At 36.5% G+C, this 24,829-nt stretch overlaps 1 protein-coding gene across 1 annotated transcript in view; it reads right to left on the bottom strand.

The window, feature by feature from the left end:
* Nucleotides 1-24,829, bottom strand: part of LOC150079166 (ubiquitin domain-containing protein UBFD1-like) — a 158,484-nt gene that overhangs the window by 44,460 nt on the left and 89,195 nt on the right. The window contains exon 7 of the mRNA XM_090382325.1: nt 18,262-18,327. Within this exon, the coding sequence (XP_090238451.1) occupies nt 18,262-18,327 (66 nt within the window). The remainder of the gene's footprint in view (nt 1-18,261; nt 18,328-24,829) is intronic.

A 24,829-nucleotide genomic window follows, 5' to 3' on the forward strand; every position in this document is an offset into this window, starting at 1 on the left:
AACATGAATGTCTTGGTGAATTAAACAATAGAGAGCGATGAGAGAGTTGCAATTCTTCTCCATTTCAATTACCACGAGGCTAGTGAGTCCAGGGTGATAATTATGCATTGCTCAAAATACCATCTTTAGGGGACGGTGTTAGTGGTTGTTGACTTTTCCCAGAAGTCAACAACCTTCCAAACATTTAAAAATTCTTCAAAGATATCTTTCCCTGAAGTTATGCTATGCAAGCTCCTGTTACAAAGCCTTCATCCGTACCTTGAATAAAAATCAGTTGCTGCACAGTATTATCTTTTTTTCAGGACACAAGACCCTCCACTAACTTTGCAATGCAATTCATAAACCAATAACAAACCTTCTGAAAATGACTTACCATGCTTGTCAATCAAGAAAGCTACCTTGGAGGTCATGCCAGTGGCTTTTTCTTGAAAGGCTGCACACCACTGAGTAACAAACACTGCTGCATCTTGCAGGTTATTATTCAGTGGTTTGTTAGTCATGCCAAATTTGAAATTTTTATTTCAAATTTGGCATGCCATGAATTGGACAAAATGGTTACAAGGTCTGAGTGACATGGTGTATGCTTCATAAGATGCTGGATGCTTTATAACAGTGGTTTTCAACCGAGGTGCCGCATCACACTAGGGTGCCATATCTTTTGGGTTTAAGTTAATTAAAACTTTTTTATAAAAATTTATTTCATTATAAAAATGGTGTACGGTATCCATTGTACCATATCGTTTTAATTTTGTAGTGATCTATAATTGATATTTATTTAGTACCTATATATAAAGAATAAAATCATTATATAAGTATATATAATTTGTATTATTAATTGTAATTTTGTTTCTAATTATATTATTGTAGTAACTATCACATAACATATATTTTTTAAATATATATATATATATACACACACACACACACAGAATTGGATTACTAAAAGGTCTAAACCACTGTGCTAGGTATTTCTTTTGGCCAGGGGTGCCGTGAAAAAATTACTGGGACACTAAGGGCGCCATGAACCGAGAAAGGTTGGGAACCTCTGCTTTATAAGATGCTGGACACTTTGACTAGTAATGTGTCTCAAGATTATATTCCTTGAGAACAGCAACTGTCTCCTGACAAATCAAACACTAGATCTGCCATTTGTGTCTCAAAATAATGCACTTTTTTTTTTTTTTTTTATGATTGAATGTAACAATTCAAACCCATAAAAAAAAACAGCAGCAGTATGCAAAATGCTTACTCAAATTATGGGAAAGAGATATTCTCACTTACTCCATTTGAGATGACTAAATGAATGACAATGATTTGAAATAATACTTTGCTATACAGATTCCTTCCACAATTAGCATGAGGCATCTCGAAAGATTTCCTAAGTATTCTCCCAAAATTGGGGATGGAAGTCATTAAATATGTTTAAATTGTAGCTTTGTCTGATAGATTCCATTGAACTGTTGGTCACTTCCATTTTCCAGTTTAAAAAAAACTGTTAAACACATGAAATTCAAAATGTGTTCATGTGCATATTTTTAGGCTTATAAGGTGCATAATAATTTAAAAAGAAACATTTTTAAATGATATATATATATATATCAGAAAATGTATATTAGAAAATATTATCTAATTTCTAATAAATATATAAATATTAGAAAAATATTTTTGAAATTTATTTCAAATTTGGCATACCATGAAATGGACAAAATTTGATTATACATGTTATCTGTGAGAGAATGTCACCTTACAGGTTTGAATGATAATGAAGTCATTATCAAACAAAAATATTAACGAATCTTCCAAGTGAATGGTTCAAAAATAACTCACATAAAACCATTAGAATACTGTCGATATATCACATGGATAGATTACGTTGTAGATCATATGGGAGAGTTTTATAAATAATTAGAAACAAACACAATTCCCAACTCCATAGCACTAGTATTGTGTGGTGGCATGAAACCAGTAGGTTTTCTCAAACAGTAACTCTGGGAAAATGCAAACAAATGTAAAAATTTATTTATATTTAGGAAGGTACAGAAAATCAGATTTTTAACTTAAAATATTGATTAATGTGGGCCCATTATGTTCAAGAGGATCCTCAATGGTCCAGTGCTACTGGTGCAGGGTTAAATTAGGTCCCTGAGGCTTGTTACATTCTTCAACTTATGACAGTCTAGGGCTTGCTACCTAGAAGTCTAAAACTGATGAACCTGACATGCAGGTCCCAATTGTAAGTCAAGTGGACCAAATTTCGATGAAGTCTCATCATTCTACAACAACCAGATCCTCTACTTACACCTTCATGATGGCGGGACAGTTAGTATACTCCTCCCTCAGTTTGCAAGATCAGAAACAATACACACTTTGTATATTGGACGTAACAGCCAAGGTGCTAAACAACATCACCCTTGTCATCCAGTGCAATATTACCACTTTTGCTAATTGGAGGCTCAAAGTGGTAAAACCCATGTTTAGACTCTAGGGTACAGCTCTAGTTAGTCTGCCAGACTGAACCTAGTGGTAACTCTCAGGGAAGTGTCTGGATTAGCTAACGTATTGCAAAAGTTTTTTAGATAATCTAAACATACAAACCATTATTTCTCGATATAAGTACAATTTCTTTTTTTTTTTTTTGTTACTATTATTTTTTTAATATATATAACACAACTAATATGCTAAATATGTTTATTAGAGTTACATCTAACAAATCAATTTCCACATTCACAGAATTTACAAGTCTTTTGTCTTCTCTGAGTACAGGTCTTGTAAGGCATACAAAGTATGCCTGGTAAATTCTTTGACAGAGTGGACTGGCCCTGAGGGGATTCTCTTAAGAACAAACCAAGAGGTGCAATGTGAACAGAACCAATCTCTTTACAATTGTTCTTAGATAAATTCAATGGAGACAGTTGAGACAAATGAATCTCTTCACTCTTAAATTTCCATATCAGGAATATTTGAAGAGGATAACAGCTGAATGATAATCATGTTTTAATTGATTTGAAACCACCAAGTTATTCCTAAAGATAGACTCAACCCTTGTCAAGTTGTTTCACAATTCATCATCTCTGTGAAACTAACTTGAGAATGAAATTCTTCTGATGAGGTTGTAAACAGTTCTCTTTATTCAGTGAGGAGAAATGATCCTTATTTAAGACAGTACTGCTAATGCCTGACACGTTGACTTCAACTTATCCTAGTTGGTACTTCTTTATGTTGTCAATGTGAGCAATACAAGTTGCATAAGATATCTCTTAATGTAAAGTTAACTCTATCTGCAATAAGGCCTCTGAGGTTGGGATTACTCATACCACCAATTTTAAACACACACACCAACCGTTTATGACTGATTGAATAATGAAATAAAAATAAAAATAAAAATTTTTAAATTTAAAAATTTTTATTTTTATTTCATTATTCAATCAGTCATAAACGGTTGGTGTGTGTGTTTAAAATTGGTGGTAAAGTTAATTTCAATACTCTTTCTATAATCCTAAAATGCCCTCTTGCCATCTCTTATCTGACAACTTTTGCTTTAATACTGATTTAAGTACCAGGTTACCAGTTTTAAGGTCTCTGTGTCATAATTCAAAGAATAAACATTTGGTAAAATACGATAATATCCACAGAGAATAAAAAATAGCTTTTCTTTAACACTAGTGCATACAGGAGTATTATAAGTAAAGAGGGCTTGGCTAAGCACAGAATTCAATCAAGATGTTTTCACTAACTATTTAAGCCAAAATTTCTTTAAGTATCTTGTTTACATGTTTTACCATTCCATTAGTTTGGGTATGAAATGGGGTAATAAACAGTCTCTTGATCTTCAACCATTTGCATAACTGCTGTACGAGCTCATAAGTGAAATCTAGATCTCTATCAGACAATATCATTTGCAGCGTCACAAACCAATAATTAATACTTCTGGAAAATGCTTCAGTTCACCTAGAGAACATATTGATAACTACTACTATATATCAATTTCCATTGGATCAGAGAGGCAAGGGTCCAATGATATCGATGGCAATGTTTTGAAAATTCCTATTAAGAAAAGCACAGGAGGAAGAGATGCCTTGCATCTAAACTTCTAACTTGGCACCCATGACGTGCCTAAACAAATTCAATGACATCATCTTCATGATAGGATTTCAATCCTTTGTAGAGATATGAATGGATTAAGAGTTCTTACCTTATTGTTCCTTAATCTCATACCATTATTTGAATCAAGATACGTCAGCATATTCTTGCCCCATTCTTAGCTGAGCACAAAATTTGCTGATTTCGGAACCAAGGAACAGTCCTTGGCAATAGCTAAGATATCCCGACTATCTTTACTTAACCTAAACATTGACTATCTCAAACAAAAGAGTTAACTCTGACAGGCTTGTCAGAGTTAACTCTTGTTTGTTTAGGCTATATATGTATAGATTTCACCACACACACTGCATGGTTTTCGATGTTTGTAAACTAATCGCTGTTTTTAACAGTATTATAATTTCAGACATGTTATGAAATTATGAAATATATGCTGTTTCAGACTTTTTTTTTTTTTTTTTAGATCATGCACCATTTTTTTCACAAATCACTTAAGCTGCTGTCATGAGATTTATTATTGAATGTATTAAGTTAGGAGTAAATGCTAGGAATTTATAAACTAAATCTTTATATGTTGGCAACACTGCCTTCAGTCATTTGTTTCTTGACTTTGAGAACTCCATGCAACAGCGTTTATCAGTGTGAGCCCAGTTTATTTTTGAGGTTATCGTGTAAACTTGTGCTGAAAAACGAGTAAAATGTCTTCACACAAGTGTTTGAACAATCCGAACTTATTTTGTTATATTTGCGTAAGTTATGTAGTTCTCAAGCAAAGAAAAGAAATTACAGAATTTGTAAAAAATGTGTGTTGTGCTTATTTTAGAGTGAAACTCTGTGACTAAGATAAATGTTGGCTCGATGTAAAGTTTTCCAAACTTGTGTTGAAGCATTGAGATTGTGGGAAAATGGTAAAAAGAAGGCTAGGCAATTTGTAATTCCCATGATTTGCATGAGCCTACAAACCACTGTGATAACTGCTACTTTTTCTTAGTTAATGCAGAGGGATACAATGCAAAGAGTAAGAAGGGCATTGTGTATTCTAATATTCCAACTGCCATTAGATCAGTTTCACATGGACATTAGCATTATGTTGTATTAGCATTAGCAAGGGCACATGTGCAAGAAAGCAAGCTATATAGCATCAGCCAAAAAAAAAAAAAAAAACCTTATTTCACCCATCCGCTCGCTCCAAATGTTTGTCAAGTTCTGCCTTGAATCTATTTAAGCTATCAACTTCTACAACGACAGATGGAAGTTTGTTCCAGCAATCAACCACCCGCTGGCTAAATGCAAACTTTCGCACATCTATCTTACAATCATCTTTCCTCAATTTGAATTTATGCCCTCTCAGGTGATTATTCTGAGCAAGAGGAAGAATCCCATCAGCACTGAGCATGCTCAAACCATTCAAGGCTTTATACACCTCAATCAGATCACCTCGCAGGTACCTAGTCCCAGACACCGTAATTTGCAAAACTTAAACCTTTCTTCATAAGAGCAAACCTTTGTTCTGTTCACTAATCTTGTTGGCCTTCTCTGTACTCATTCAAACAGCTCTACATCCTTCTTAAAATGAGGCCTCCAGACCTGTATACAGTATTCAAGGTGTGGCCTAACCATTGCTTTATACAAGGGGATAATCACCTCCTTATCCCTGCTAGAAAAATTCCTGTATATCATTGACAAGACACCATGAGCTACTCTTACACCCATCTGCACTGCTCAGAAAACTTCATATCTGCCTGCACAATTACCCCCAGGTCCTTTTCATTCTCTACCACTGTCAGTGTGGTACCACAGAGTTGATACATTACTCTGGGATTACTGCTTCCGATATGTAGTACTTTACATTTATCAATGTTAAACTTCATTTGCCACCTCTCAGCTCATCTGCTCAACTTTTCTAGATCCTGTTGCAGCAGTGTACTGTCATTAACAACCCTGCCAACCTTCGTATCATCTGCAAACTTGGACATTAACCTGATATACTAACATCAATATCATTTATAAATACAGAAAACAACAATGGACCCAACACTGAACCCTGAGGGACTCCACTAATAACATTAGTCCATGAAGAGCAGCATTCATTGATTACCACTCTTTGTCTTCTCCCACTCAACCATCCCTTTATCCATAGCAGCAATTTGCCTCCAATGCCACACTGCTGCAATTTGTGCAGCAATCTTCCATGTGCAACAGTATCAAAGGCCTTTCTAAGATCCAAATATATGATATCAAAGTTATTCTTTGCATCTAGTTTCTTTGTGACTACATCATAGCATCCAATCAAATTAGTCAGACAAGTTTGACTAATTTGCTGACCTTAACAAACCCATGCTATGTCTGAGACATAATCTGCCAATTCCATGTTCTCCACTTATATTGGAGAATGTAGCAGCAGAGTGTGCTGAAAGATGAAACTGAAGTCGACATGCCTGGAGACATTGAGTTCAGCCCTTAACTGTTTTCACAGCATGAACTCAATGATCTGATTAGACATTTAAATTTACCAAAGGGATCTGCAGAACTCCTTGGTTCTAGACTTAAGCCAAAAAATCTTCACGCACATGGGATGATTTTTTTCATGGTACAAACACAAAGAATGAGACTAGTCCCCTACTTTTCTGAGGATAATTCTATGTTTTTTACAGTAATATAAAGACTTAATGAACTATTTAGGAATTAGTTACAATCTTCTTACTGACTCATTAAAGAGGAGTCTCAAAGGTGATCCACAATGGAAATAAATATGGGTCAATTCCAGTAGCTCGCACTATGCATTTGAAAGAAACATAGAACTTGGAGTTGTTGACAAATATTAAGAATGAAAAACATGGTCGGTTGGCCTGTGCCGACTTTAAAGTGATATGCACATTACTTTGACAACAATCTGGCTAAACAAAAATGTCTTGCTTTTTTGTGAGTGGGACAGTCATGCAAGGAGTAGGCACTGGGATGGCAAGATCTAGCCAAAGATGGACTGTTTGTTGCCAAGATCAAAGAACATAGTTCAAAAACCGCTGGTAGACCCAAAACTGTCCTCCTTGCATATCAAGCTGGGTTTAATGAAACAGTCTGTGAAAGCTTTACCTCAGGAAGGTCCTTGCTTCAACTACCTTTGTACTAAATTCCCAGAGATCAATCAAGAGAAACTAAAGTTAGGTATTTTTGTTGGACCTCAAATTCGCAAACTGAAGAGGGACCAAGATTTTGAGGGAACCATAAGAGAAAAACAGGCATGGATTAGGTTCAGATCAGTTGTTGAGAACTTAAGGAACAACAAAGATCCAGAGTACAAGAATATAGTTGAAAATAGATTGGCAAACTTTAAGAAGCTGGGCTGCAACATGAGTGTCAAGGTACATTTTTACACTTAGTAGACGAAGTGTACATTTTTACACTTCGTCTACTACTTCCCAAAAAATCTAGGAAGTGTTAGTGAAGAACAGGGTGAGAGGTTTCACCAGGGACATTACAGACATGGGGATCGGGTACCACGGTAGGTGGAATTTCAACATGATGGCTAACTATTGTTGGATGCTAAAGAGGGACTGTAAGGTAGAAGGATCTACAAGAAAATCAAAGAAACAAAAATATGACCAACATAGATCAGTTTTCAAAATAACAGGTGAATGTTTAATGGCCTTTTTACCATGCTGCCCTTTTTAATAGTGTTTTAAAGATGTATTTATATATAAAAGTCTGGTAAGAGTAGCACTCTGTTATAATTTCAGTGCACAAATCTTGCCAAAATTAATAAACATTTGTGAAAAATTTTTTTTTTTGTAATTGTAATTTTTGAATAAATCTGACATGAGGAAACAAATGGAAGTCACTTTTGAAATCAGCATTAAAAATGATTCAGTAAATTGTTTTCTGAGAAAACATCAGTTAATTTTTTTTTCAAAATGCAGAATAGTACTGTCCATCATCTTGAGCAACTTGCTTAGATACATCAAGAGTGATGATACCTGGTTTTATTGATATGCATCTGCCAAGAAATTCAATGACTTTGTCTGGATAGTTCAAAGCAATGCTTACGTCTATAAGACATTGTTCACCCAATTCTAAGTCATATCCCAAATGTTCTGATTTGTCCAAGATGTAAAATGAATATGTAAAGTGTAATGTGTAACTGCATAGACACTTCAACTCTGTCTACAAGAACCACCCCATTTGGTATCAATAACTAAATTAGTTCAAAGAGTTGTGATTCCTTCTTTAAACCAATCATAGCCTTCAGCTTCTCAAAAAATTCAGTAGATATATGAGAATCATCTAACCTACATCTAGAAGTGCAACAGTTTCAGTCACTGAAACCAAAATATCTTAAGTTCTAAGGGCTTTATCCCTGTTCAAGCCTTCTCAGCATTCACTCTATTAATTAGTCAATTTGTGCTGAGCACTTTCATAAATTAAGTTAGATTCAAATGGTTATGGCATTAAAATTAAAGAGTTTACACTAGAATTCTTTCCATTCTGCTCTTTCATTTCAGAAGAATGGCAAAGGTAGTTGTGTAGTATTATCACATAAGGCAACCAGAGAAATTTGTGCAAACAATGCTGTCCACGTATTTGTAATAGAACAATAGGTTGATATATATGCCCTGGTAAATTACATCTAAAACAAACAAGTGGCTTCCCTTTTTGGCTTCCTTTGTTTTTTCTAAAGGCAGATGCTTTGCCATTAGAACTCAAATTTGGATTCACTGCTACATTTTTCACACACTGTGCAATAACTGAATTCTTGCTTGTATCAGTGCTGAAAATTAATGTTTTGCATAAAGCAAGTGAGCTTAAGAGTTGCTGCTGCAATTTTGGACAGTTTTCAATTGTCAGAAATATCAAACATATTTCTGATAGTTTTCCCTCTGTTAACAAGCAGTAACAAAGTTACATGACCAATATTAAAGATTTATATGATTGGAATCATATAAACCTTTAAATTAAGTGGCTGTTTCATCCAACAAATTCTGCTTTGGAAGAAAATCATTTATTTAAAATGAGGAAAAGGACAATACGTTTAGTAATATCCTTTAAATGAATCCAACTTTAAAAATTAATTTAGTTTGTTGAAAAAACATTTAATAAACGAGTTTAGGCACTACTAAATTTGCTTTCTGGTTAAAGTTCAGAATTGTTAGTGCCTATAACATCATTCATTGTCAGTGTAAATTCAATAACAAGCATTTCAAATTAGGCAAATAATAATATAGCTTTGATTCTCTTACCTATTCCTTTGGTTCAAAACCAGAATGAAGACATTAATCAGACTATTCCTTTTAATTTTGACAATTTGACTCTTTCACTACTTTTCTTTTCCTTCATTGTATTTAATGTGTTAAATCTGATCCCCACTGTTTGCTCAGATCATGTCAGTGAAATTACAAACATTACAGGTATCTGGTTGAAGGTGATCGAGTTTTATTGGGAGAAACTACTGTCAGGGAAGTGGTAACATTTTTTGTAATAAAGGTAAGTGGAGCAGAACCAGAATGTGTTTGTGGGGAGCAACAATTGATGATGTTACCAACAGCTTGTCAGATTTTAAGGAAGGTAAAGAGAAAATTATTATTCATGTGGGACTAATGATATTAAACTTGCACGACCTGATCAGTTGTTGTCTAAATATAGGACTATGCTGAAAAAATTAGGAGAGTTGGATCAGAACATGTATGTGCCTGCAATTCTGCCCAGACATGATAGAAGGGATTATATGCCGAAAGCCTTGTGGATTAACAATTAACATTAGACTTGAGGGAATCTGCAAGGCTCTTGTGGGGGGGGGGGATTTTATCAGCATTCCTGATAAAAATTGCACTCACCTCTTGAATTCTTGTTTGTTGCTACAACAGGCAATGTTTATAAGGTGTTCTGAAGGTAGCAATATTTCAAATGAGGGGGAAGATAAAGCTTGGGATACAAACCTAAATAACTTCAAAGGGCATGTCAGGATAATAAACTATAGTCTCAACTCTGTCTATAGTAAAGTCAGGAGTGTTGTCAATAAAATGGCGGAATTCATTCAGCCATTTTATTGACAAGAAGAAGAAGATCAGAAGATGGTGAAGAACATGACATGAGTCTTTGCATGCAAATGGAATGGGAAAGAAAGTGCAAATGTCTTATTATGGGTGACTTTAATCTGCCCCAGCTTGATTAGAATAAGTAGGAGGAAAACTCACCTTGGGGAAAAACTATTTTAAATAAACTAGATGATTATTATTTGTACTAGCATGTTAAGGAAAGTACTAGGGGCAAGAATATTCTTAACCGCATCATTACTAACAAATCAGATGCATCTCAGGGCTTAAAGGAGAGGAACCACTGCCAGGAAGTGATCATGCAATCATCAGTTGGAAGATGAAGAAAGATGTTGCAGTAGTTAAAGGTAAATGCATGGGTTTTAACTTCAGAAGAGAGGACTTTGACATTTTAAGGCACTATATATGGCATCTATGAATTGGGCAGATTGCTGAGGGATGGCAAGTACATTTGAATTATGGAATACTTTTAAAGCAAAAATCACAGAAGCCATGAACACATATATACTATTAAGAAAATATTGCAGGAGGAGAATGATGTAATGGATGAGTGCAGAGCTGGCTGGTAAAATAGAGCAGAAAAAGATAGCATGGGACAGTTACAGAGTGATGAAAAATATTGAAGCCTACAATTAGCACAAGTTGAACTGCAATAGTAACAGAAATAACGTCACAGAGGCCAAGGCTACATATGAGAAAGCACTGGCTAAGAGAGAGAAGAATGGAGACAAAGAATTTTTCACGTAATAGAGGCATGTGATGCAAAAAAAGCAAGCATATGAGCTTATGTAGCATCAGCCAAAAAAAAAAAAAAAAAAATTCACACAACCATTCTCTCTAAATGTTTGTCCAGTTCCTCCTTGAATTTATTTAAGCTATCAACTTTCACAATGACAGATGGAAGTTTGTTCAAGCAATTAACCACCCGCTGGCTAAAGGCAAATTTCCGCACATCTATTCTACAACTGTCTTTCCTCAATTTGAATTTATGCTCCCCTAGGTTCATAATCTGAGCAAGTGGAACAATCCCATCAGAATTCAATGTGCTCAACCCATTCAAGGCCTTATACACCTCAAGCAGATCACCTCGCAGTGCCTTGTCTCCAGCCACTGCAATTTGCAGAAATTAAGCCTCTCTTGGTAAGAGGATCCCTTCATTCCCTTCACCAATCTTGTTGCTCTTCTCTGCACATGCTCAAGCAAATCTACATCCTTCCTAAAATGAGGCCTCCAGACCTGTACGCAGTACTCAAGGCGTGGCCTGACCATTGCCTCATACAAAGGGATAATCAGTTCCTTTTCCCTGCTAACAATCACTGACAAAACCCCATGACCTGCTCTGCTCTTGCAGCCTGTCTGCATTGCTCAGAAAACTTCATATCTGACTGCACAATTACTACCAGGTCTTTTTCATTTTCTACCACCCTAAGTGTAGTACACCATACAGTTCGTACGTTCCTCTGGGGTTACTTCTACCCATATGCAGTATTTTGCATTTGTCAATATTAAACTTCAACTGCCACTTCTCAGCCCGTCTGCCCAAATTTTCTAGATCCTGTTGCAGTAGCACACTGCCATTACTGTCATTAACAACCCTGCCAACCTGTGTAACATCTGCAAACTTCAACACTAAGCCTGATAACTATACAAAACAGCAGTGGGCGCAACACTGAACCCTGGTGGAACTTCACTAATAACATTAGTCCACAAAGAGCAGTGCCCATTGATTACCACCCTCTGTTCCCACTCAACCATCCTTTTATCCATTGTAGCAACTTACCTTTAATACCATTCTGCTCCAATTTGTACAGAAGTCTTCCATGCGCAACAGTGTCAAAAGCTTTCCTGAAATCCAAGTATATGATATCAAAATTATTTTTTGCATCCAGATCCTTTGTAACTACATCGTAGTATCCAATCAAATTTGTCAGACAAGACTTTCCCTCAACAAATCCATGCTGTGTCTGAATTATTGCTGCAGTCTTGTCTAGATGATCCTGCAATGCATCTTTAACCAGTGACTCCATTATTTTATTCAGAACGGAAGTTAAACTAATTGGTCTGTAATTACTCATGTCACCCTTTGATCCCCACCTTTGTAAATTGGTGATACATTTTCACATCTCCAGGCGGTGGGGACCAAGTCCAAGGATGCTCTCATAATTATGGCTAAGGGTTTGCTTAGTTCCTTTGCTGTCTCCTTTAATATAACTGGATAGATCTCATCCACCCTTTCTTATGTTTAACTTCAACATTTCACCTCCACTTTGCTCTCAGTTATTACAAAATCATTAAGCACCCAGCTACAATTTGCTAACCTTCTGGCATTTTCCTTCCTTAATAACTCCTCGTGTGTGAATGTAGATGCAAAATACTCATTCAGTTTGTTTACTATCTGAGCAGGATCATCAACAATCGAACCATCGTCATCAAGTCGACCAATCTGATTCATCCTCTTTCTTTTAGAGTTTATATAAGTAAAGAAATCCTTGCTGTTTTTCTTAGCATCCTTTGCCAAAGATGTCATGTAATCTGCCTTCGCTTGCCTAATCTCCTTTGTGACTTGATTACAGACTAGCTTATATCTGCCATAGGCTTGTGTCGCTTGATAATTTATATGCATCCCGTGAATTTTTCTTCTCTGCCACGAGTCTCATTAGTTCATTTGACAACCATTTAGGCCTAACCCCTGAACAATATTTCTTAATAGGTATGAAACATCTAGTAACTTCCATGATTAATTCCTTGAATGCTTCCCACTTAGAATTTGCTGTTCGTAACATCATCAGTTGATCCCACTGTACAGAATTTAACTGTAGGTCCCACTGTAGTCACCTTTACGTATGTGAATACAACAAAGAAGAAAGCTAATTAGATTGGACATGTGTGCACTGGGTGTTGGAAAGTCTTGGATAACTCAGCTGATGTTGTGGATTAATTAAAGAGGTACTTTGCATTGGTCTTTTGTGACAAAAGACCCTTCATTCTGAGAAGAGGAGGCAGTGCGAGTGAGGCTAAGCGAGTGTAGTTTTGAGAGAGTGCAAAATTGTGTATTTTACCATTAAGGTTAATTATGAGGGCATCTCTGGACTTTGGTGATTCCTTTGAATTGGAGGAGCCAATGTATTGGCAATACATAAAAGCAGTTCTAAGAGTGAAGCTGGTACAGACCAGTTCATCTGATTTCAGTAGTAGGAAAAATCTTAGAGGCAATGATTAAGATTGCAATCCAGGGACATTTAGTAAGATGACATTCTGAAAGACACACAACATGGCTTTGTTAAGGGTAAATCATGCTTAATGATTTACCCTTAATAGTTAGTAAGCTATTTTGACACAGTTACTCATGAGATGAATTTAGGGAACAATTTCAACATTTTTTTGGATTTTGGCAAAGCATTTGACTCAGTCTCTCATGAGAGTTTACTGTATAAGTTGGAACAGGCTGGGTTACTGGTAAAATTCTAAGATGGATTGCTGGGTGGCTGCAGGGCAGAAGGCATAGGTTTGTGATTAATGGATATTCTTCAGAATTATGTTTGTTAGGTTTTATTGCCGCATTAGCAACTAAGGCTATAATGCGCCCAGAATTATGTAACATCAGAAGTTGGGTCCCAACAAATTGGACCCAACTTCTTAACAAACTGGACCACCGTTGTTTCTGATTTTCATAAATGACATTGACAAAGGAACAAAAAGTATGATGTCAAAATTTGGCAGAGAGATGAAAGATTGGCAGAGTTGTTAACAATCAGTGCCAAGCAGTGCTCCTTCAGGATGACTCGAAAAGACCTCAAAGATGGTCAGAAAAGTGGCAGCTGTTTTAATGCTACTGAATGCAAAGTTTTACTTTGTGGAATAACAACCCATAAATAAATTATACGCTTGGTGGGTTGAAGTAAAAACAGTGGAGGAGGAAAGGGATCTGGGAGTTAAAATATGGACAGATATGAAGTTTCCTGAACAGTGTAAACAGGCAATCAGGAAAGCCCATGGTGTCCTATCGATGATTTTTCAAACATATCCTGTAGAGATATGGAGATCACAGCTCACTGTATAAGGCAATTATAAGACCACATTTGGAACGCTGTGTTCAAGTATGGAGAACTCATCTGAAAAAAGACTCTGATTATGTGAACAGAGCTTGGCAACCAGGCGCTCTAGATGTGACCTGATTGAGGTTTATAAGGATTTTAGAGGGATTAGTAAAATGAATGAAGGCGAATTCTCACTGTTATAAAGAATTCCAGAACTATGGGCCCTAAATTCAAATTACAGGGGCTGATGTTTAGATCAGATTGTTAGAAGTTTTCTTTTAGCCAGAGAGTCACTGACTGCTGGAACAAGTTGCCCTCACATGTAGTTGAGGCTGACAGTGAATAAATTTAAAGATCAACTGGATAGTTACCTGCATGAGGAGGAAAGCATATAATTTGCATTTTCTTATGGCATTTTTTTTTTTTTTTTTTTGCCCATGCAGTAAAAGTCTATGGCTTCCTTCCACAATATGGTAAATACTATTACTATTACAGGAATGTAAATTGGGCATGATTTCTATTCTTCTTTTTCTTCATGTGATTTTAGTTTTAAATCTTCTGACCCAAGTGTTTACCAGCTCGTTAGTGAAATTCTTTTTTTTTTTTTTTTGAAATCCTTTTTTTCCACCTTCCATCCTAAAATCTCATTCCTTATCTAAAGCTTGGCTTCAAAATAAATGTGCTAAGCATGTTCAAGATAAGAATGTAACATATCATAACTGACTTTTATCCAAATCTTCACCTTTGTTTTTTTTTTTGCCTACATTAAGTTCACAACAACTGTGAAAATCCAAATCCAAACTTCATTTTGAAATGTCTAGGAATAGAAAACCTATTTCTTGCCAAAATGGTTGTCAAGCATTCTAGTTACCGGCAAAGCTATTGACTGTAATGTCCCTCTGTCTACCTTCCCATCTCTTACAACCTGATGGTTCTACTGCATCCTCAACTAAAAAAAAAAACTAGCTTCCTAGCATCTTACTTTTCTTGTCTTGTATTGATGATCTTGGTAAGTCACATCTTACCATACCAAATACACTCTAATGCCTCTTGTGATCATTCAACAGAAGGAGGATGGAAATCTGAATAATCTCAACCGAAGGAAGTTCCAGGTCCTGATGTCATTTCTCCACTTGTTCTTGAAACCTGTGCTCCTGTTCTGTATCGCCTTTTACATTTTCTTATTCCACCTTCCACTGGTGCTTTACCCTTCTGCTTGGAAATTTTATTATATCTAGCCAGTTTCTAAAAAAGTGCAATAAATCCTTTCCTTCTAATTATCACACAACTGCACTTAGCTCTACTCTTTCCAAAGTAATGTAGAAATTCATCAATTGCCAACTCTTAACCTATCTTGAAATATTCCATGATTAATAATTTGCCAATATGGATTCCTCCACCAGTATCAATCCACTAGTTATATATCTGTTTATGTTATCCATTTTTGAATAAACTCAATAGAAAATTTTTATGAAAATCAAGCAATTGCTCTTGACATCTGTAAGATTTCTGACTGTGTCTGGCATAAAGATAAACAAATTCCCATCCTATGGGTTGTTGACTGTTTTTTGCAATTGGGATCCAGGTTTCAGAATCTTTACTGATGAACCTTTCGAATGCAAAATATAATTACAATGTGCAAATCAGCATGCATCACACCACTAAGAAATGAGAAAATATTACTTTAAAATTATTGAATTACTTTTAGTGAATACAATAAGTTCTATACAACTAGGAATCTCAATACAATTTATATAAAACTGTCAGGAAGATATTTTTTCTCAATGTTCCAAAGCATTTAGCATTAGCAGGGGCACATGATGCAAGAAAGCAAGCTTATGCAGCATCAGCCAAAAAAAAAAAAAAAAAAAACCTCTCTCATTTCACCCCCCCAAAGTTACTGTTAAGTGTTCACTTAGAATTACAGTCTGGGTTATGTCACATTATGAAGACAGTTCAACACAATCAAGGCTATAAATGAATATTGGAAAATGACTGTGAACAGGTGGTGATTGTTTTAAGGAAGAATCACAGATTTACAATTCTCTCTGCCACCATACAAAAATCCTTCAAACAAAAAGAACAATTATAAGATGAAAAGGCAAGTGAGAGGAAACACTTGTGGAGGAGATTTTCCCATATATAGCACTCTCTTGATTTACCGGGATCGGTTTAACCGGGACACTTAGAGACTCCAAATTAAAAAAAATATATAAATAAATAATCAACCAGAAATCATAAAATTCAAGTAATAACTAGAAGAGGTATATAAGCGACAAGCAGGGCATTATAAAGTCATCATTGGGAGATCATTATCTTGCAACCACCACTGTCTTCACACCCGACGCTAAAAAAAAAAAATAATAAAAATAAATTTTTTTAAAAGAGAGAGAGAACAAATGTTTAGTTTGTTTTAGTGTGTCGCTTCGATTGTTGTTGTTCCGTCGGACCGCAAAGAGAAATTTTATTTCATTATATCAGGATAACGGAAAAAAAAATTTTTTTTTTTTTTTAAATTATGGGTAAACACAAACAAGTTGCACTTTCAATTAAACAAAAACTTGAAATTATTCAAAAGTTTGAAAACGGTGCATCCGTTAAATCTCTAAAGAACCATTATAATGTTGGTGACCAAACCATACATGACATTGTAAAAAATAAAGGGAAGCATCTGTTGGACACACGAGTAGTACGTTGTAAGTGTTTTATCTATCGCCATATTTTTTAAGTAGGTTGCTGAACATTTTTGAATATAGTAAGTCCCTGACTTACGTAACTTCAACTTACGTTAGTTTTTTTCACTTAATTTTTTTTTCTATTTTAGGACTGTAAAATTTAAAACAGAATAATAATGATAAGCAATCAATAATGACGATCATGTACAAATTGCACAAGCAAGTAACAAGCTTAAAAATAGGAATGAAGAGTAGACTCTTAAAATTTATTTAGATTTTTTTATATGACTGAAGATTTCAGTGAAGGGGACACACGTTTCACCATAACGTAAAATCCCAGAGAATTCCAGCTATCGGTATTATCGCAAATGCAATACGATCGAGTTTACTACCCGTTTATAATGAATTGCACTAACAAAAAAGCCTAGTAACCCAGAAAGTGCAAACTGTTTTTATTGTTTTATGGCAGTGACCTCCAGAAATGTGATTTAGTAAAATGTGAGCTCACATGAGGTGATAATAGTGAGTTTTGGCCTTAACAACCTCGTGAAGTTCTTTACACAAAATTTCATTTTGACTGTTATCATGGTGCCGACTAAGAGAAGCGACAGGGGTACTACTAAATCTATCAAAATAATAAAAAAAGGAAAGCGATCAATTCAGATCAGAAAATTAAAACAAGGTTGTTTGAAAATGGTCAAAGATGAACAAGTATCACGAGGAATTTAGATCTGTCAGTGTCAACAGTGAACACAATAATAAAGGAGAAAGAGAGAATACGACAAACGGTGAAGGGATCGGCACCAATGAAGTCAACTATAATAACCAAGGCTACGAAATACAAATCAGTTTTTACTATACAATTTCTTCCTTTAATGTTTTATTTTCTTATGTGCCACTCCAGCAACTTCACCACTGTCCCCAGATAAATTTAGTTTTTAATTGAACTAATTAAAAATATAACTATTTTTCTATATATATAACTAATATATAAAAAATATATAACTAACTAATCGAAAAAAATATAACTATTTTTCATTCTTCTGAGGATATTATGTGGTTTTTGTAATTCTGGCATATCACGGATGTAGGAGCAATATTTTATTAGTTATTCCCGAGTTATGTGAAACTCTACTTACGTAAGAAGTCATGGGACATATGTCAGGAACTTACTATATTTTTGGATTAACTGGGAAATCGATTATCCAGGATTTTTATTTTACCATCTATCCTGGAAAATCGAGAGTCTACTTACTAATCCAACTAAGTCATAAGTCCTAATAGTTAAATACTGCTATTTCAGAGTGTGTTCTAGTACATCTTTAAACCATGAGTCAAAGGGCATGAAAGTGTTATCAATCCTCATCTTTTCTAATATTGATAAATTAATTATAGCAAGCTTACCTTAACATTTTTTATTCCAGGCATAGCATCCTCCGGTACACTCTTGTCGATTATTCTCTTATGCATCTGAAATAATATACACGGTATAAAAGTATGTGAAAAATTATCAGTTAAATGATTTAACTGATTTAAAAAAAAATACCATTCATAACAGAAAATGACTGATTGACAGATAAAAAAAATCACTATGGCTGGATATTCCATCATCCAATCACTATACAATCTTCACAAAATAAACTATATTATATAAATGTATCACACAAACTCTCAAATCTGTCATTCCCAAATCTGACATGCTTCTAAACTCATTGGCTGTAATGCAAAATTTGCCTTGTTAGTGGTCCCATGAAGATCACACTTAACCTAAAATCTATTTGTCAATGATTTTTTTTTTTTATTTGAAACGAAATTTTTTTTAATATAATGACAAAGATATTAAATAGGCTTAGTATCAATTTTTATATTATTTTTAAATTTAACTAGTGATTTTTTGTAAGTTATGACTCACTGCTCATACCGCTATTGTATAGGTGTTTTTGATGCAAATATCGTAGAACGTAACCAGTAGTGCAGAGGAATAGTAGGGTTTTAATCATGATAAATAAGTAGTTTGAAAGTTTTAATCATTTGTTGGCCATATATCTTTTGTTTTTAACTAAGAATATAACTAATTTAACATTGTGATCGGTACGGTATAGCGTAACTTGATAGCGAATAACTTGAACGTGATCGTGTAATATATATTACAGCATTAACTTAGCATAGTATCGTCAATTAAATTTATTAAACTTATTAAATTTCATTGTTCATCAATTAAATAGTATTTAAATGGAAATCATGCCCCAGGCTAAAGCAGAAAAACGACAAGCACAAAGTAAGAGGAGTGCTGTGGCTTCGTGGAGAAGCAAAGAGACGATTCTCCAATGCATGTTTGCAGACCTTGAGGTCTGTGACACCCTCAAGGACCTTGGAATTTGAGGTTGTCACAGACGTTCTCTCAGATATGCCAGACAAGACGTACTTGATGTACGTCTTGTCTGGGAGTCTAAAACGCTGATGGAACTGATATTCGGGTGACATTCAAGTCAAGTGGACCCAATTTCGGCAAAGTCCAGACGGCCTGTGGCAGCCAAATCCTCTGCTTGCACCTTCATGATGGTGGGACTGTTAGTAATTGTGGGTATAACCTCCATGCACAAGCACACTGTGGGTGACCACCCAGGTATGAACCAACATAAGCAGGGGTCGAGGTGTAACGCCAAAACCACATGAAGGAATGCCACCCCTCTATGTTACCAGGCAGTACTAGGTGGTAGATGACTCATAAACCAGTGCAATACCACTACTTTTCTTATTGGAGGCTTGAAGTGATGGAACCCATGTTTAGTCTCCAGAGCTAAGTTCCAGTCAACCCTCCCCATCTCTTCCATCATGCAATATGACGGATAACTTTTGAGGTTATATGAACAATATAGAGAGATCCAATGTTCCTTACATTTCGAAGGTACAGCTCTAAAACGGTGTTTGCAGGCTGGCCGCTAGTTAGTACACCGGACTGAACCTATTGGTAACTCTTTAGGAGCCTTCTGGATCAGCTAGTATATAATCTTGCTCCTCTGCTCTGCCAGATAGTGACTGGATGGAATCTGAGTAGTGTCTATGCAGGGGGCATTATCGAGACCACATTATGTCAAGTCAAGGATCTGGGGATATTCTTACAATGCGTATGCCATATTCAAAAACGTCACTACTTCATACAGCACGTCCCCCCCCCCCCACTTTTTCTTACTATTATTGAATACACCGTGAATTATCAAACTAATAGAGTAAGCTTATCTCCAAAAAAGATCTAAACCTCCCAAACACTCCCTAATTCATTTCACAAATATGCGTGGTCTCAATTCTAATCTCAACGATGTCCATTTCCAGTCTGCCAAACCCCATGTACTTTTTCCAAAAGAATCTCAGTTATCAGTTCAACTACTGCTCATCTCAATTGCCCAAATTATTTGCTGTATGATTCTTTTCGCCTCAAAGGTAGTACTTGTGCATATATCTGTTCCAATATTCCCTGTCAGAGACTTGGTAATTTGGAATCTCCTCTTTTTGATCTTCTCTGGCTTAAAATCTTCTTACCTCATTGTGTCAAATTCATCTGTTGTCTCTACTATTCTCCCAATTCCATTAACCATTTGGAGCTCTTTGACTTCCTCTCTTTGCAAATTGACCTTCTTCAGTTCAACTTTCCTAACAGCAAGGTAATTTTCCTTGATGATTTTAACGTCCATAACACCAGCTGGCTTCCATTTTATAGTCACACCGACCCAGCTCGTGATGCTCAGGCTTTTGCAATTTCAAATGATCTTGGACAGATTATTCATTTACCTACAAGAATACCGGACAATCCTAATCATACAGCCAACAAGCTTGATCTTTTTCTCACAAACTACCCTTCTAAGTACACGGTCGAAGTGAGAGGTCCTTTAGGCACTTCAGATCACAACTTGCTGATTGTCTCTTCTCCAATGGAGCCTTTATCTCATGGCTATTCCCAACCTCGTGTTGTTTGGCATTACAAGAATGAAAAATGGGATGACCTGCAAGATTTCTTTTCTTCTTTTCCTTGGTCGGATTACTGTTTCAAACCTTCTGATGTCAACGTTTCCTCAGATTGTGTCAGTGAAATTATTCTTGTAGGAATGGAATCCTTTATTGCACACTCCACTTTAAAATCTCGTCCTTTATCTAAACCTTCATTTTCCAATAAATATGCTAAGGCTGTTCAAGAAAAGAACGTTGCATATTGTAATTTGCTTGTTTCCAATTCTTCAGCTTCATTTTCTGCCTACACCAAAGCTCGCAACAATTGAAAGCAGTCATTATCAGTCCAAACTAGATTTTGAATAGGCTAAGAGTAGAAAACTTGCTTCTTGCCCTAATGGTAGCTGAGCATTCTGGTCTCTTGCCAAAGCTATTGGCCGCAACTTTTGCCCATCTCTGCTCCCACCTCTGACAAAACCAGATGGTTCTGTTGTCACATTTTCTTCCATCTCATGTATTAATGATCTTGGTAAAAACCTCCCACCATTACCAACACAATCCATTGAATGCCTCCTGTGGTCATCCGACAAAAGGATGTCAGAAGGATTGTGACGATTCTCAATGCTAAGAAAGCTCCAGGTCTTGATGGTATTTCTCCACTTGTTCTCAAAACCTGTGCTCCTGAACTTACTCCTGTTCTTTGCCTCTTTTTTCACTTTCTTATTCCAAAGGTGTTTTTCCTTCTGTTTGGAAATTTGCTCATAACCAGACAGTTCCTAAAAACGGTGAAAAGTCCCTCACATCCAATTATCGTCCCATTCAGTTACTTCTACTCTTTTAAAATAATGGAAAAATCAATTAACCGCCAACTCTTAAAATACATAGAAACATTCCGTCTTATCAACGATCGCCAGTATGGATTCCGTCAGTGTCGATCCACTGGTGACATTCTGGCTTATGTTACCCATTTATGGACAAATTCAATGGAAAAGTTTGGTGAAACACAAGCAGTTGCTCTTGACATCTCAAAAGCTTTCAATCGTGTTTCGCATAAAGGTCTTCTAAACAAGCTTCCACCTTACAGTTTGCCAACTGTTTTTTGTAATTGGTTATCCAGTTTTCTCTCTGATCACTCACTGAGGGTGATATTAATGATACAAGAGGAAATGAGTGGGAGAAAGAACTGAACCTTGGAGTTAGAAGACACAGAGCCATCTACCATTACCCTCTTCCATTGACTGGAAATCCTATCCACAGTTTTGCCGATGATAGCACATTGCATTCCAATTTCCATTTTGAGAAACCTTGTCCTGCTCAATAAGCTTCAACTTCTCAAAAATCTGCTACCAATTCCTTAAATGCTGATCTGCAGGTAATTCTCCAGTGGGGCAAAGACAACTTGGTTGATTTCAATCCTTCTTAAACTCAGTCTTGTCTTATATCTCGCAAAAAGGATTCTTCTGCTCCTATACTCATCTTTGGTGACACTTTGATTTCTAGGCTAAATGATATATCTCTTTTTGGGATTGTTTGTTTGTTATTTGGTTTTTAGGAGCATTAGCAACTAAGGCCATATTGCTCCGGGATATGCGGTGGTCATTCCCTGGCCTTTCCGCTTCCTCCATATTTGGTGGTGACGGGCTCGAACCCCGGTCTAATCAAGAAGAGTGTGCTATGCACTGCTGCTCCTTCCCACCTGGCTACGGAGGCGCCCTTTTTGGGATTGCCCTGACTATTAATCTCTCTTGGCACAAGCACATTACAAATATTGCTTCCTCTGCATCTAAAAAACTTGGTTTACTCTTTCGCTCTTGGCATTACTTTTCTTCCAAACAGCTGTTCACTCTTTACAAATCGCAAATCTGCCCTACCATGCAATATTGTTCCCACATCTGGGGCGGTGCCTCCAAAACCTCTCTCAGGCGTCTTGATTCCGTTCAGAAGAGGGCAGTTAGGTTAATTAATGATTCATTTCTAACAGAGTCTGTCCACTCGCTGTCTCAGATGTACTGTTTCTGCTGCATGCCTATTCTACAGATACTTCCAGGGGCACTGTTCTTCTTAATTGGCTTAAGGACACCGCTTTGCACCCGCCATCAATCTCGTTGCCATTCTCTGCAGGGTGGCGCTGCAGTCGTGGATGTGAACAGATGCATCGGCACGAAGCTCCACAGGCACCTCCATAGCCAGGTGGGCAGAAGCAGCAGTGCATAGCACACGCTTCTTGATTAGACTGGGGTTCGAGCCTGTGACCACCAAATACGGAAGATGCGGAAAGGTCAGAGAATGACCACCGCATATCCCCGGAGCAATATGGCCTTAGTTGCTAATGCTCCTGAAAACCAAATAACAAGAAAAAACAACAAAACGGCATTTGATGTGACCGATAACGATTTTGCTAGGTTAGAATTGCTAATTTCACCATGGATTTTTTCATTCTCAGGGAAATTGCTGATGGAGATAAGTAATTTAATCCAGGTAAAAGTTTTGTTGGTTATAGTTTCTGCTTATTTTTGTGTCTTTGAGTGTGCATTTGTGCAGCGGAATCGCTATAGCATTGGCAGTAATGATCTCACTGTTACAGTCACTGGACTGCTTGCACCTCAAAAACCCAGAGATTTTGGGTATATTAAAGTTAAAACCACTTACACTAAACTTATTTTGGATGGAAAACTCTATTCCAACAGTAGTTTTAACGTATCTTTAGAATTTGATAGAGTATTCTTCGTTTTTGGCAGTTTTCCCGCCAAAACTGGAAAAAAAGGCAAATCTTGAATTGTGATAGGAGTAGACTGGGAAAAAAAGGTGAAACTTGAGTTGTAATAGGTGTAGACTGAAAATAAAAATGTTAAATTATTCCCTTCAATATAAGGGACAATACAAAATGGATAAAATGACTGAAAGTGGAACAAAATCAGGACGATAAAAAGCAAAGAGCAGCATGGAAAACAAGGTGCTGGGGATTTCAGAGACTGCTGGGAGTCATTGCAATACAAGTAAACACATGGATTGTGTTAGGGTAGCTAAGAATAGGAAGCAGTGCATGTATACTTGCATGTACACCAATGCTAGGAGTTTGGTAAATAAATTTGATGAATTTCAGGTGTTAGTCAAAACATCAAAGGCAGATATTGTTCGGATATCAGAGACATGGTGCACAAAGACATAAGGAATGCAGAACTGGAATTTGGGGAGTACAATGTGTACAGGAAAGCTAGACAGGATAGGAAGGGAGGAGGGATTATGCTATTAGTTAAGAAACACAAAATCCAAGGAAGTGCATCCAGCCAACATCACTGGACAATGTAGTGTCGAGTCAGTTTGGTGTGACATAAACACTGGGAGATCAAAATTGAGAGCAGGGGGTGTGTTGTAGGCCTAATGGCTCTGATGAGACAACAGAGCGGTAATCAATGGACACTGCTCTTCGTGGACAAATGTTATTATTGGAGTTCCCCAGGGTTTGGTGTTGGTCCCATTGTTGTTTTGGATATTTATCAATGATATTGATGAAGATATATCAGGCTTAATGTCCAAGTTTGCAGATGATCCAAGGTTGGCAGGGTTGTTCATGACAGTAATGACAGTATGCTACTCCAACTGGATCTGGATAAGTTGGGAAAATGGGCTGAGAAGTGGCAACTGGAGCTTAACATTGACAAATGCAAAGTACTGCATATGGGTAGCAATAACCGAAGAGAAACGTACCAACTAGGTGGTACTACACTCAAGCAAGTGGAAAGTGAAAAAAGACCTGGGAGTAATTGTGCAGCCTAATATGAAGTTCGCTGAGCAGTGCAGACATGCTGCCAGGGCAGGTCATGGAGTCTTGTCAATGATGTATAGGAATTTTGCTAGCAGGGACAGGGAAGTGATAATCCCGTTATACAAGGGTCAGGCCACACCTAGAGTACTGTGTACAGATCTGGAGGCCTCATTTTAGGAAGGATGTAGAGTTGCAAGAATGAGTACAAAGAAAGGCAACAAGATTGGTGCTCTTATCAAGAAAGGCTTAAGTTCTGCAAAT

The sequence above is a fragment of the Mastigoproctus giganteus genome, chromosome 10, assembly GCF_048544385.1.
Source record: "Mastigoproctus giganteus isolate SK-2022 chromosome 10, ASM4854438v1, whole genome shotgun sequence".
In the NCBI taxonomy this organism is placed as follows: domain Eukaryota; kingdom Metazoa; phylum Arthropoda; class Arachnida; order Uropygi; family Thelyphonidae; genus Mastigoproctus; species Mastigoproctus giganteus.